Source organism: Pituophis catenifer, unplaced genomic scaffold (assembly GCF_029215685.1).
Source record: "Pituophis catenifer annectens isolate HBS135680 unplaced genomic scaffold, rPitCat1.0.hap2 SCAF_8, whole genome shotgun sequence".
NCBI lineage: Eukaryota > Metazoa > Chordata > Lepidosauria > Squamata > Colubridae > Pituophis > Pituophis catenifer.
Genome location: NW_027256888.1, coordinates 72,793,248 through 72,808,285, shown reverse-complemented (window position 1 = coordinate 72,808,285; position 15,038 = coordinate 72,793,248). Strand labels below are relative to the sequence as shown.

Genomic DNA, 15,038 nt, shown 5'->3' with positions numbered 1-15,038 from the left:
CACTTAGAGTTTGAAAATTAATGAGTAGTTACGATTGGCCTCTCCTCTCCCTTTCTCTCCCTCAGGCTAGCCCCACAGAAGCCTCTCCTGTCCTCACCTCTCTCCTTCTCTCCCTCAGGCTAGCCCCACGAAGCCTCTCCTCTCCCCTTCTCTCCCTCAGGCTAGCCCCACAGAAGCCTCTCCTCTCCCCTTCTCTCCCTCAGGCTTGCCCCATAGATCCTCTCCTCTCCCCTTCTCTCCCTCAGGCTGGCCCCACAAAAGCCTCTCCTCTCCTCTCCCTCAGGCTGGCTCCACAGAAGCTTCTCTTATCCTATCCCTTTGTCTCCCTCAGGCTTGCCCCATAGATCCTCTCCCCTTCTCTTCCTCAGGTTTGCCCCATAGAAGTCTCTCTCCTTCTCTCCCTCAGGCTGACCCCACAGAAGCCTCTCTTGTCCTCTCCTCTCCCCTTCTCTCCCTCAGGCTGGCCCCACAGAAGCCTCTCCTCTCCCCTTCTCTCTCTCAGCCTTGCCCCACAGAATCCTCCCCTACCCTATCCCCTTCTCTCCCTCAGGCTTTCTAGCCCCTTCTCTCCATGAGGCTTTCCCCACAGACGCCTGTCCTATGCTATCCCATTCTCTCCAGAGTTATTTTCAAGTTGGGAGGGGGTGTAGAACGTCTAACTAGTTAGCATCAGAGCGTGTTATAATAATATAGGAAATACTAATGCTCTGATGGTCATTTTGAAAAATCCTTTCTTAGTGAGCACCTAGAAGCCAAGAGGAACATACATGGCAAATTTCAAGTTTTTAGGCTTCACAGTTCTGGAGATTTCGTGATTATGGTGTGAGTGGTTTTCGCTTTTATATATATAGATGAAGAACATAAAATAATGAAATCCTTCAAACAGGGAAAGTCCCCTTTAAACTGTAGAGAGAAGAACAGTAAAAGCAGTAACTACTATAGGAAAGGAATCCCATTCATTAAAAAAAAAATCTCAAATAATGTTTTAAACACCAACTTCGAAAGTCAGGAATTAATTAAGCCGGGTAGAAACAAGCCATAAAAAGTTAGAACTGATTACATTTTCCACCGGACGGCCTACTACACTTTCGTTCTCTTTTCTGGCTTTCTTGAGAACAGACAAACCGACCACAAGTACACAGCAGGAAATCTCTGACAATGAGATTAGGAAGGTTTCGCTTTGCGTAATCTTGTACTAATATATAATCTTGACAAATGACAAATGCGATCAGCCAAACGTGAACACAAACCTTGTGAGAGAAATCACCGAGACTGACACGTTGTATATAACAAAGAAATTTTTAATATAAATATCTGTCAAAAAGAGGGCTGTGAAAATGTCTACAGACCTCTCACATCCTGGACAGAAATTGTTTCAACTTCTACCCTCAAAACGACGGTATAGAGCACTGCACACCAAAACAATTAGACGCAAGGACAGTTTTTTCCCGAATGCCATCACTCTGCTAAACAACTAATTATTTGACAACACTGTCAAATAATTTACTAAGACTATTACTATTATTCTTTTCTTCCTTTACTAGTATCTATCTCTTCCCACTTATTACTATATAACCATGTCGCTTGTATCTTTCAATTTATATTGTTTTTATTTGTTTTCTAGTACGATTTGAAAGTGTATTAGTAACCTTGATTATCACTACTGTAAGTGGTGTATCTTTTAATTCTTGATGAACGTATTTTATTCTTTTTATGTACACTGAGAGCGTATGCACCAAGACAAATTCCTTGTGTTTCCAATCACACTTGGCCAATAAAGTATTTCTATTCTATTCTGTTATATTCTGTTCTGTTCTGTTCTGTTCTAATTCTAATTCTAATTCTAATTCTAATTCTAATTCTAATTCTAATTCTAATTCTAATTCTAATTCTAATTCTAATTCTAACTCTAACTCTAACTCTAACTCTAACTCTAACTCTAACTCTAACTCTAACTCTATTCTTCTATGAATTTTTACTCAGATCTTTGATGTTGGCCTCCGTCCCAAGCATGAGGTTCTCTATTTCTGCGGAATTATGCAGATGGAAAAAAAAAGTTGCTTTTCCTTGTTCCAGTGTGATTTATGGCCCCTTTTGCACTGGGAAAATAAAACCCAACTGAGACTCCTCCCAACCTGTCTATGCAAAGAATTGCATATATCCCAAGTACAAAGTATGTTTGTTTAAATCAGAGCGATAACTTTAGAGACTCCACTTTAGTGTAATTATCAATCCTAATATCTTCGCAGAACATCAAATGCAGAACTAAAGAGAAAAATCACACACCAACCACAGGGTCACGTTTCAAGGTGTTGGAAAAAAAATCCAGTTCCAGTTCTAAGCCGGGAATAAAACGGAGGCCGCTTGAGAAAGAAGTTCTCTTTATTATTGATGAGCGGAATCAACATACACACAGAGTGCAGCTCTGGGACAGCTGACAAATTAGCTTGATGAGTGCAAGGATTTTTATACAGTTTACAGCAGGAGTCTCCAACCTTGGCAACTTTAAGGCTTGTGGAGTTCAACTCCCAGAATTCCTCAGCCAGCAAAGGCTGGCTGAGGAATTCTGGGAGTTGAAGTCCACAAGCCTTAAAGTTGTCAATGTTGGAGACCCCTGGTTTATAGTAGTTTGTAATATTGAGGTTCACTTTGTGTGCTTTTATTATTTGATTGGTTTTACTTGTTTCCGCAAAGGCTGGTAATGGGTCTTAATTGTCAGCTTCTTGAATCTAATCCTGTCGGGCATGAGTAAGTGATTTTATCCTGTTATCTATTGCCTTTAGCCTGCTTTTCTTAATGGACTTAATAAATGGTATTGTTTCCACTTTGCTCCATGAATGGAGTTGGTCACGTCCTCTCCTTAATCCCATCACCTGGAAGTGAAGTTGTTTTGTTTGTGAATAGGCACATTAAGAAGGACCGAAGCTACTTTTTGCCTCTAAGAATGTGTTTCTCCATTTCTCCTTTGCAGAAATACAATATTCTGCCGCTTACTATTCCCCAGTTTCATTTTCTGGGGTAGGGGTGTAGGAAGTTAGCACCCACCCTTTTCCTGGAAGAATGAAATATTTTAGGAAATATTAAAAAGGCAGAATATTTATATTTCCCTGTGTGAGAAATGGAGAAGCATGTTTTTAAAGACAAAGCAGCTCCCACCTTCCTGCCCCCACCCTTTTGTTAATGGGCCAGAGGCAGAAACTCAGTCTTTGTCAATGGACCATCATCTGCAACACAATAGCAACAGAAACTAACACAATGGGACCCATCTAGACAGAAACTTACCACATGGCACCTGGGAAGATTACATCAGCCAGCAAGGCTAGCTAAGACCCCCACCCTCTGGGAGTCTGACAACCAATCAAGATACTCTTTCTGGGCCACAGGAAGTTCAAAGCCAGAGAGGGCATAAAACCTGGGAACTCGCTGTATCTCACACCCTTTTCTGTTCAGGAACTCAAGCCATGTGATCCTGTCCATCATTAAACCATATTTCCAAACAGTCTCCATGTTTCCAGTGTCTTTTTCCCCACTTGGAGCTGAACCCAGAAGGATATTTCTTTCAACGGGGGGGGGGGGGGGGGGTTGGTGGGGGCTTCCCACAATTAGATGTCTCAACAACTGAAATCTTACAGTGAAAAATCCAAATTTAACTCGGTCACTTTCCATTACTACAGCTCAGGGGTGAAATCCAGCAGGTTCTAACAGGTTCTGGAGGACCGGTAGCGGAAATTTTGCGTAGTTCGGAGAACCGGCAAATACCATCTCTGGTTGGCCCCAGAGTGGGGTGGGAATGGAGATTTTGCAATATCCTTCCCCCCCAGGAGGGGAGGAAATGGAGATTTTGCAGTATCTTTCCCCTGGAGTGGGGTGGGAATGAAGATTTTGCAATATCCTTCCCCTGCCATGCCCACCAAGCCATGCCCACAGAACCGGTAGGGAAAAAATTTGGATTTCACCCCTGCTACAGCTGTAGAGAGTGTGACACACTTGGACAGAAAGGGAGCTGAGTTTCCGTAAGTGTAACCCTCTGCTGTTTACAATGAAAGGTACCTCTGTGACTACCAAGTGTATGCATGTTGTACCTCACAACCTTTTGCAAACACCAGCAGTCTAAAAAAAAAAAAGAGTTGTTGCTATTAGACCAAATGGGATTTGAAGGCAGTAGGTGCCATCTTTGATCGAACAAAGTGGAAACAATACCATTTATTAAGTCCATTAAGAAAAGCAGGCTAAAGGCAATAGATAACAGGATAACTGTAACTCAAAGCCTAGAGGTATTAGTTACCATGCACAGACTCACAATAAGAGCCTTGGTGGTGCAGCGGACTAAAGCACTGTTAAGTAATACCAGCTGCCTGCAATTACTGCGAGTTCAAATCTTACCAGGCTCGGCCAGTTTTGCAGAAATGGCGAAGATATCAGCATATTTAAAAGACCGGACTCAGGAGACTTATGTATGGGAGTGGAAGAAATGGATAGATTATGTGCAGAATAAATATCAAACTAGGAAGTATCAGATAGCTTTTAGCTGAATGTTGTGTAGAAATGCATAGTATATAGGGGCCAAAATAGCATATTGTTATGTAGAAATGTATAGTACACAGGGGGGAGAATAGAGGGGTGGTAAAGTATGATATAATATAATGTGGACGGATTTCACCTTGGGGAAGTCATGGGAAGAGGGGAGGGTTGGGGGGGGTTAGGGAGGGATGGGGGGGGGAAATGGGGAAAAATTGGTTTTTGTAAAACTTTTTCAATAAAAAAAAAAAATCTCACCAGGCTCAAGGTTGACTCAGCCTTCCATCCTTCCGAGGTAGGTAAAATGGAGGACCCGGATTGTGGGGGCAGTAAACTGACTTTGTATAAAAGAACACCGCTTTGGGGGGGGGGGGCGCAAAAGCCCTACTAAGCAGGTATATACAAAAGTATGAAGGCTATTGCTTAACGCATTGTAAGCCGCCCTGAGTCTCCGGAGAAGGGCGGCATATAAATCGAACCAATAAATAAATAAATAAATAAATAAATAAATAAATAAATAAATAAATAAATAAATAAATAAATAAATAAAAATAAAATAAAATAAAATAAAATAAAATAAAATAAAATAAAATAAAATAAAATAAAATAAAATAAAATAAATAGTTAAACCAGTCACACAGGGCTTCTTGTCACTGCCCTGTTGGTGGCTGGACAGTTGTTACCTCTGGCACAAACGTCTCCTGAGGGCAAATGTTGAAGGTGTGGGAAATAGTAAAATGTTGTTTTTGCACCAAGCATGTATGATACCCTTTAGGAATATGTATGTGACCAAGAGCAGTGAAAACAGCGAAGGTTTTTAAACAGGAAACATCTGGAGTGCCAAAGATGGGTAGTTTAACCACAAGGACTTATAGGAAAGCATACATTGCAAAAAAATGCTACCCATATATCTTATCTTCTTATGTCTAGGCAAATAGATAGCAGGAAGCCCCAACTGAAGCTAAGCCTTGCAGTCAAAGGTTGTTACAGCGGCGAAAGTTAATCAGGGGGCTATGCGATAAAAAGGGAATGAATGAATGAATGAATGAATGAATGAATAAATGAATGAATAAATAAATAAATAAATGAGGGTTGGGGTGCTTAAAGCATGGTAGTGGTAGATATAAACAGGGTGATCTGTCCCCGTCCACACACACACACAAACACAGCCAGCCGAGGGTTAAGGAAGCACTTGGCACACACCCAGGTCTTTATCTCCAACTTGGCAGCGATATACACACCGTCTGCCAAGTGCTTTTATTTCCACAGAAACAGAAAGATAATATACTCAGCGTACAAGAGTCCAACAGAAAATAATATTCCTCTCAGCAGTTCCGGACGATGCTTTAGTGACTATCCAAGGTTTATTTTTGTTCGTCACAGGGATCACTGGCCACCACCCTCTATTATATAGTCTCTGGGGTGTGGTCCAGTGACTCAGTTCTAATCCCTGCTGCTGCAATCGTTTATCACGCCTTCGGAGGTGTGCGTCCAGGAATGATGTCTCTCCTTCACGCTCATCCGAGACACCTGTCTCCCGGCTAATCTCCTCTCCCTCAGCCGGCACCTGAGACAGTGCCAGAGGGGAGGGGCCTGGAGAGGGAGGCCTGGCTGACTCCTCTTCCTCATGCTCGGAACTTTCTTCCTCCGATGGGATAGGCTCAGAGGGCGGGGCCACAACACAGGGGCGGAGATTCATGTGGGGTTATTAGGTGCCTCGGATAGACTGTAAAGGGTCTCCTGCTTAAGCAGGGGGTGGACTAGAAGACCTCAAAGGTCCCTTCCAGATCTATTCTGATTCTGATCATCTGATCACCATTTGCAACCACCTTAGCTGGCTTTCAACAAGCAAAGCCAACGGGGGAAGCAGATTTACTTAATGACAGCCTGATTCACTTAACAATTGGAGTGACTCACTTAACAACATTGGCAAAAAAAGGACGCAAAAACTAATCTTAGGCAAGGCTGCTTTTATTTACTTTGTAGGTAAATTCTCCGTACAGAATGGCATACTCAGTATAATTGAGCAAACTGTAATATTTTCCAGATTGCCTTTCTCCCAAATTAATCTTGCCAGGCTCAAGATTGACTCAGCCTTCCATCCTTTCTAAGGTAGGTAAATTGAGGACCCAGTTGTGGGGGCAATAAGCTGACTTTGTATAAATATACAAAAGTATGAAGGCTATTACTTAGCGCATTGTAAGCCGCCCTGAGTCTCTGGAGAAGGGTGGCATATAAATCAAATTTTAAAAAAAAATTGCAATATTACTTAATGGTAAGATGGGCTTTTGGGCCATCATATAAAGTATGAATCGATTATTCTCACACATGGCTCTGGTCCAGTGGTGGGTTTCAAATTATTTTACTACTGGTTCTGGGGGCGTGGCCTGGTGGGCATGGCTTGGCTTGGTGGGTGTGGCTTGGTGAGTGTGGCAGGGGAAGGTTACTGCAAAATCCCCATTTCCTCCCGATCAGCTGGGACTTGGGAGGCAGAGAATAGACGGGGTGGGGCCAGTCAAAATTTCCGCTACCGGTTCTCCAGAACTGGTCAGAACCTGCTGAAACCCACCTCTGCTCTGGCCCATGTATTTCTGAAATATGCAGAGTTCTAAAACATCCATGTTGCTAAGAAGGGAAAGCATTCTGATTATTATATTTGAGGCTGCTGAAATTACTTTATTGAATAATTTACTTTTGTTCCTTGGTTTTACCATAAGCTGTTTTATGGGACAGGCTGCAATGCATAGGTGAAGACAGTATTTTTATGATGTTGGTTAAATGTCAAACACTAAGCAGGAAGTAGCCAACAAAACTTTCAGGGGTATGTTTTATACTTTTGCCCACATAACTTTTACTGTTGTTAGTTTCATAGCTCATCTAAAGGCACTAAGATAGCTTTTTAAAAAAAGGAACAGAAACAATGTAAACGAGCTTGTCTCCATTTCTTCAGTACAGGTGGTTCTTGAGTTGCAACGGTTCATTTAGTGACTGTTCTAAGTTACAACAGCACTGAAAAAAGTGACTTATGACCATTTTTCACACTTACGACTGTTGCAGCATCCCCATGATCATGTGATTTATAGCTGGATGCTTGACAACTGGTTCATATTTATGATGAATGCCCTTTTGCAACTTTCTGACCAGCAAAGTCAATGGGGGGAGCCAGATTCACTTAACAACGGTGTTACTAACTTAACAACTGCAGCAGTGGTGGGTTTCAAATTTTGTTACTATCGGTTCTGTGGGCGTGGCTTGGTGGGCATGGCAGGGGAAGGAATACTGCAAAATCTCCATTCCCACCCTACTCCAGGGGAAGGATACTGCAAAATCCCCATTTCTTCCCCACTCCAGGGGAAGGATACTGCAAAATCCCCATTTCCTCCCGATCAGCTGGGACTTGGGAGGCAGAGAATAGATGGGGGCGAGGCCAGTCAGCATTTTTACTACCGGTTCTCCGAACTACTCAAAATTTCCCCTACCGGTTCTCCAGAACTGGTCAGAACCTGCTGAAACCCACCTCTGAACTGCAGGGATTCTTTTAACACATGCGGCAAGAAAAGTCGTAAAATGGGGCAAAACTCACTTAATAAATTTCTCACTTAACAACCTAAATTTTGGGCTCATAAATCGAAGATTACCTGTAGTTAGGATTTTATTAGGCATATAAAGGCCCTGCAAACTCTATGTTCATATCTGTTTTTGGAGGATATCTCAGGAAGCATACACCCGCATACCACTTCAGTGTTCTGATGTTGATAAATGGAGGTCTAAAAAACATCATCCTGAGAAGAATTTCAAGTAAAAGGGCTTTAATTTTACTACAGGATATGACAGCCTGAGAGAAATGAAACTCATTCATAGTGGTGGAAAAGGGATAGAGACTACCAGCTGTCAGGTGTAACCATCCGGAACCACTAATGAATAACGAAAGTCAGGAACTTTATCGTCTAATTCCTATGTATGAATCTCACTAGACAGCTTGTGTTCCTGTGGGAATAGCTGGATAAGGCTTTGTGGATCTTGGGGGAGGTCAAAGTTATGCGCTTGCGGCTCCTCAAAGACTGCAAGCTAGGCCCTCACTTGATTCCTCCCTGCAGCCTTCCTGGTAGTTTCCCACACCAGCATTAGGAAACGTTGTACCATTGGCTAGGAGAGTAAGAACAACATAATTTACTAGCTAAATGAGGGGTGTCAAACTTGATTTTATTGAGGGCCGCATCAGGGTTGTGTTTGATCTCAGTGTGTCAGGGAGGCGTAGCCAGGGTGGGTGTGGCCAGCTCAACATCATGTTGGGGGCACCTGTGGTGGCCTGAGCGCTCTGCCAGCAAAAACTGGCTCCTGAGCTCCGTTTTCAGCTGCGACGGCCTCCTGCAACCCCCTTTTTACTGACAGAGGCAACGTGGGCCGGTCCTTTGCTACTTGCAGGTCGACCCCGCAGGCCAGATCTAAGCACCCCGTGGGCCAAACCTGGCCCGCGAGCCTTGAGTTTGATACCCCTGAGCTAAACAATCACATACACTAATTTTTCTTAAAATGGCGCTCTCCATATTTTTTTGTTTTATATCTGCTTCAATTCAAAGCTGTGGTGGCTAGGAATCACAATAATTCTAGTCCCTCACATCTGGACAGCAAGCACTTCCATGTAAGATAGGTGTGGGTCATGGCTTTAGATTACAATTTTACCTTATTTTCTCCAAGTACTACATCCTGCAAACAGAAATCACGGGTAACCCTAAAACAGGAAAGGCAGAATCTAGATCCACTAATAAATCTTCAAAGGTCTAGAAGGGTTGGTTTTTTAAACAAAATTCCTAATTGTTTAACAACATCAGCAATCAAAATGTTTTCTTTTCCACTTTAAATGAAATAGGGAGATCAAGCAAAGAAGGACAGGACCAAGAACAGCAGGTTTTTGGGTGTCTAGAATTTGAGTTCTTAATCACTACTAAAATTTAATTTCTGGGTTAATATGCTTAGAATTATAAAGCAAGGGTGTCTCTAAATAATGGTCTTCCTACAAACTACTTTAATGAATCTTACTTCTCAGAATTCTAATACATCTTACTAATAGAATTCTAATTCTAATTCTTCTCAGAATTCTACATTGGTTTAAAAAAGACACTTAGGATGAAATCTTCTAGAATATCCCCATCGCTTTCCTTCTGTTGATATCTCTCTTGATTTGGCAGAGGGAACAAACGGGGAAACAACACACAATGCAGGTATCGTTACAGATGGAGCCCTGTTGAAAAGAAAAGAAACCAAATGATTCCATAACCTTTTCAATGAAATCATGATGTAGAGAGATAGAATCATGAAAAGCTAACTCTGTGTTGGATGGCAAAACACAGGCAGTCCTTGACTTACAACAGTTCGTTTAGTGACCGAACACTAAACAATGGCACTGAAAAATGCGACTTACGATCGTTTTTCACAATTACGACCTTTGCAATATCCCCACGTTTCATGTGATCAAAATTCAGACGCTTGGCAACTGGCTCATATTTATGACGGTTGCAGTGTCCTGGGGTGATGTGTTTGTGACCTTATGACAAGCAAAGTCAACGGGGAAGCCGGATTCACATAACAGCCGTGTTACTCAATTAACAACTGCAGTGATTCACTTAACAACGGTGGCAAGAAAGGTTGTAAAATTGGGAAAAACTCACTTACCCAATGTCTCACTTAACAACAGAAATCCATTACATTATAAAAACTTATTTTAAAAAATCCACTTCAACCATCGCCAGTGGCACCAACAATACAATTAAAGCAGTGGTGAAATTCAACTTTTTTTTACTACCGGTTCTGTGGGCATGGCTTGGTGGGCGTGGCTTGGCTTGGTGGGCGTGGTGTGGCTTGGTGGGCATGGCAGAGGAAGGATATTGCAAAATCTCCATTCCCACCCCACTCGGGCCAGCCAGAGATGGTATTTGCCAGTTCTCCAAACTACTCAAAATTTCCGCTACCGGTTCTCCAGAACCTGTCAAAACCTGCTGAATTTCACCCCTGAATTTCGCATGATCAGCTCCATTTCTATTTGTGGTCCTCAGGCTGACAAAACCCTGTTTTCAGAAAAGCAGCAGGGTTTGGGGGCGCTGAGGGGCTACCACCAAGAAGGTCTTTTTTCATGGTCCCACGCTTGACAATCCCTAATCGATGGGATTTGTAACATATTCTGTCTTCCCATCCTTGTGTGCCAGGTAGATGTGATAGTTATGTTTGGTGTGGAACAAGTGTCATTTTAATTTTCATTCCTATAATTCTGAAAGATTATGGTCTGCTGCAGATAACAGATGAAAGAATTATCTGTTTATTTCCCAGGTCAGGGTTTTTTTCTCACAGATTTCTAGATTGTGCATGCACTGCCTTTCTGAGCGGGCCTGGGACAGCTCGCCACATCCAACTCACCACAGCCAAATCTCCATGGCCAAACTCACTAGAGCACAACTCACCATAGGCCAACTTGCCATGTGACAAGAATTACACTAATATTGAAGAAATAATGGAATTGAATCACTGAAGAAAGGATGCCGAAGAAGGGACAAAGGAAATGTGAATGACAAAAATTATTGATTTTTGATTAGAGCCTTGGTGGTACAGTGGTCTAAGGCACCCTGTTATTAAGCTGGTTATTAAGACCAGCTGCCTGCAATTACTGCAGGTTCGAATCTCGCCAAGGCTCAAGGTTGACTCAGCCTTCCATCCTTTCTAAGGTAGGTAAATTGAGGACCTAATTTGTGGGGGCAATAAGCTGACTTTGTATAAATATACAAAAGAATGAAGGCTATTGCTTAGCGCATTGTAAGCCGCCCTGAGTCTCCGGAGAAGGGCGGCATATAAATCAAATTAAAAAATAATAATAAAAAAATTAAAATAATTTTTAAGGTATTTTACATAATTAAATTGAATTGTTGAATTTTCCATTGGCGAGTTGTCCCATGATGAGTGGGCCATGTCAAGTTATCCAACAGCAAGTTGGTTGCCCCACTCCGTTTCTGAGTTGGTATTTCTCTCCAATTTAACAAGTAATGTACTTAAGATTCTAGATTGGGTTTTTTTTGGTTTTAACTAGAGTTTATAAACCTGAAGTTTGTCTAGTCTTAGGCAAGGTAATCTACTTACAGGGATACTGTATTTTGTCCTGTAGACAGCTCGCATGGCCACAGTTGGGCCACAGAAACAACATTCATTCATATCTGCAGCAACTTGGCATGCCATACAAGGGAAGCAGAACATTCCACAGAAACCTATAGAGAGGAAGAAAAAAGCCCCTGTAGAAATATTTTGGCAAAGCATTGAGTGACATAAGATTTATAGCCCAGAAAGTACAAATTATACAATTTCTGCAACATCAAAACTGCAAATGAAAATGCTAGCAGAGGGGAGGGCTGAAAAAAACTAATTTACAAACCACATTAAATTAAAGACACACTCCATTGTATTTTTCTGTATACTGATATTCTCAACTATTATGAAAGAGAATTAAGGAAATTACTGTTGGAAAGAGACTGGCTGAGCCAGGGAGTGGAGTCAAACAGGGAACTAATCTGGAATCACTATGTGGGCATAAGAGAGTGAAGTCTGATCTTCCTTGAATGCTTTTAACCTTACCTAGTCTGACCCAGGTGCAAAGGAGCCTGAGTGGCATAGGAGGCTAATGCCTCCTACTAAGGCAGCATTTAACATTCAGCTGCCTGCAATTACTGTGAGTTCAATTCTCACCAGGCTCAAGGTCGACTCAGCCTTCCATCCTTTCTAAGGTGGGTAAAATGAGGACCCGGTTTGTGGGGGCAATAAGCTGACTTTGTATAAAATATACAAAAGTATGAAGGCTATTGCTTAACGCATTGTAAGCTGCCCTGAGTCTCCGGAGAAGGGCAGCATATAAAAATAAATAAAAATAAAATAAAATAAAAATGGCCAGTCTGAGAAGCTTCCTATGTTTTATTTATTTATTTATTTATTTATTTATTTATTTATTTATTTATTTATTTATTTATTTATTTGATTTATATGCCGCCCTTCTCCAGAAACTCAGGGCTTACAATGCGTTAAGTAATAGCCTTCATACTTTTGTATATACCTGCCTAGTAGGGCTTAGTAGGGCTTTCGGGGCCCCCTAAGCAGTGTTCTTTTTTATACAAAGTCAGCTTATTGCCCCCACAATCCAGGTCCTTATTTTACCTACCTCGGAAGGATGGAAGGCTGAGTCAACCATGAGCCTGGTGAGATTTGAACTTGCAGTAATTGCAGGCAGTTGGCAGCTAAGTGCTATTTAACAGCGCTTTAGTCCGTTGCTCTACCAAGGCTCCTTATAGGCTTGAATAATAAAATAGCTAATTGAGTTCTTTGCACGTGGATCTGACTGATTGTGCCTGACAATTACCAATAGAAGAAAATACTTACAACTCACATTTGAACTGTTGTGTCCTTGATGCTTTCCTAGGCTTCGTTGTTTTCTTTAAGATATATCATTATCCAGTTAGATAACATCTTTAGCACTAGTAGTGATGCTGTCCTAGCACTGATGATATTCCCTACCTGGGTAAAGAAACATGTGCAAGAAAACAACCGAGCTCGGGAAGCAGCAAGGACCCCACATTATGAAAATTAAAATTCAAAACATTAGATGGACACCAGATTGTTTTCTTTAAAAAAAATATTTTAGCATAATTCTTCAGTTGTGTCGCATCAGGCGCAAAAAGCCAGGTGCCAGGGTAGAGTTCAAAAGTTTACTTTATGTTTTATACAAGAATCTGATCTACTAATGGTCAAGGGCGATTGGTGCTCAATAGGAGTCAACAGAATTCAAAGGGGGCTGGATTTAAATCTCTTGTGGGAACGTAGCGACTCCAAACTGATGGTCCGTTTGACCCCACCCTCAGGCTCAGCCTGGTCATCTCCTACATGTAGGACTTTAAGGTTCCATACACAATTTTTAATGGCATAGAAGCTGTGTGTTGTGGCCCACCAGCTGCCAGCAGAGCTGGCAGCAGATTCAGAGGATGAGGACATTCGGGAGGAACGTGGGCCAGTCCTGGAGTCTGGGGAAGGCTCTGATGGAGGCTCTGCATCAGAAGCAGAGATAGAGAAGCAGGGCCATCCGACATTCCCCAGCTGCCTTCAGAGTTGGAGATAAGTGAGGAAGAGGAACAGCTGGGGCCTGTTCCAGATGCGTGTATTCGCAGAGCTGTCAGGAGAGAACTGAGGATCAGGAGCCGACTTGGGAAGAAAGGCACATGGGTATGCTGAATGGCCCCTCCCTGGCTGGGGAATAAATAGGAGGAAAGCGGAGGGGTGGTCGCAGGAGACAATCATCCGGATTTCTTTCTGAAGATTTGTTCATCGTGTTTCTTGCCTCAGAAACTGCTTCACAGAGTTTAATTTACAATTTGCAGCTGGAAACTGCCGGTCTGGCAATTATCCAAGGAACTAATAAGGTTTATACTACCCGTTAACCCTTTGAAGGATTATTGCCTGGACTTTTCTCTGTGTGAATGACATTAATTCAAAGTAACTAAATAAAGAGGGTTTTTTCAGGACAAGAGGTCTGTTTCTTGGTTCTGCTAAGGCTGGGTCAGAACATTGTGTCTCCTTTTATATCTTGCCATCCTAATTCCAATCCAACAGGCTGTTCAAATAATTAAACATCCATTGCTCTGGTCACTTACAGACTCCACAGTCGCTAAAGCAGTCACATAAGCTCGTTTGCCAATAGTTTCTGTTGGACTGCACCGTCATTACCATCGGTTGCTGAGTAACAATCATTGGCTGAACATTCATGGTGAGCAATATTCTAAGAAAAAGAAAGAAGAGAGCCCAAAAGAGAAGAGATTAATGAACAGGCTTGGTAGAAGGTGATCTCAGTCCCAACTCCACAGAGTAGGATCTGGTTGCTACCATTCGACTCTGGATGAAGTCTGGAGAGTCTTAACTTTAAACCTGGAACAGAGCCATACTGAACGTCCAATTGTTCTCTATTGTTTTGAAAGAGTGGTTCCCTCTGCACCAGGGGTGAAATCCAGCAGATTCTGACAGGTTCTGGAGAACCGGTAGCGGAAATTTTGAGCAGTTCGGAGAACCAGCAGTGGAAATTTTGAGTAGTTCGGAGAACTGGCAAATACCACCTCTGGCTGGCCCCCGAGTGGGGTGGGAATGGAAATTTTGCAATATCCTTCCCCCAGGAGTGGGGAGGGAATGTGGATTTTGCAGTATCCTTCCCCCGGAGTGGGGTGGGAATGGAGATTTTGCAGTATCCTTCCCCCAGGAGGGGAGGGAATGGAGATTTTGCAATATCCTTCCCCCAGGAGTGGGGAGGGAATGGGGATTTTGCAGTATCCTTCCCTCAGGAGTATGGAGGGAATGGAGATTTTGCAATATCGTTCCCCCAGCAGGGGTGGGAATGGCAATTTTGCAATATCCTTCCCCCAGAAGAATGGAGGGAATGGAGATTTTGCAGTATCCTTCCTCCAGGAGTGGGGAGGGAATGGGGATTTTGCAGTATCCTTCCCCCAGGG

General features: G+C 42.5%; 1 protein-coding gene across 1 annotated transcript; it reads right to left on the bottom strand.

The window, feature by feature from the left end:
• Nucleotides 1-9,614: 9,614 nt before the first annotated feature.
• LOC139320437 (placenta-specific gene 8 protein-like) lies at nt 9,615-14,304 on the bottom strand. Its single transcript, XM_070948764.1, has 3 exons — nt 14,193-14,304; nt 11,644-11,768; nt 9,615-9,760 (listed from the first exon to the last, which is right to left on the bottom strand). Exons 1-3 carry the CDS (start codon nt 14,302-14,304, stop codon nt 9,656-9,658), a joined length of 342 nt encoding a protein of 113 aa, XP_070804865.1. The 3' UTR covers nt 9,615-9,655.
• Between the last annotated feature and the right edge of the window lie 734 nt (nt 14,305-15,038).

Bases quoted from the DNA above. Each gene is read 5' to 3' on its own strand.
- LOC139320437 (XM_070948764.1), bottom strand. From the start codon at position 14,304: ATGAATGTTCAGCCAATGATTGTTACTCAGCAACCGATGGTAATGACG. The intron at 11,769-14,192 runs GTAAGTGACCAG...TCCTCTCTATAG, and splicing joins CTTTAGCGACTGTGGAGTCT to GTTTCTGTGGAATGTTCTGC. The intron at 9,761-11,643 runs GTAAGTAGATTA...TCTTTTCAACAG, and splicing joins GGACAAAATACAGTATCCCT to GGCTCCATCTGTAACGATAC.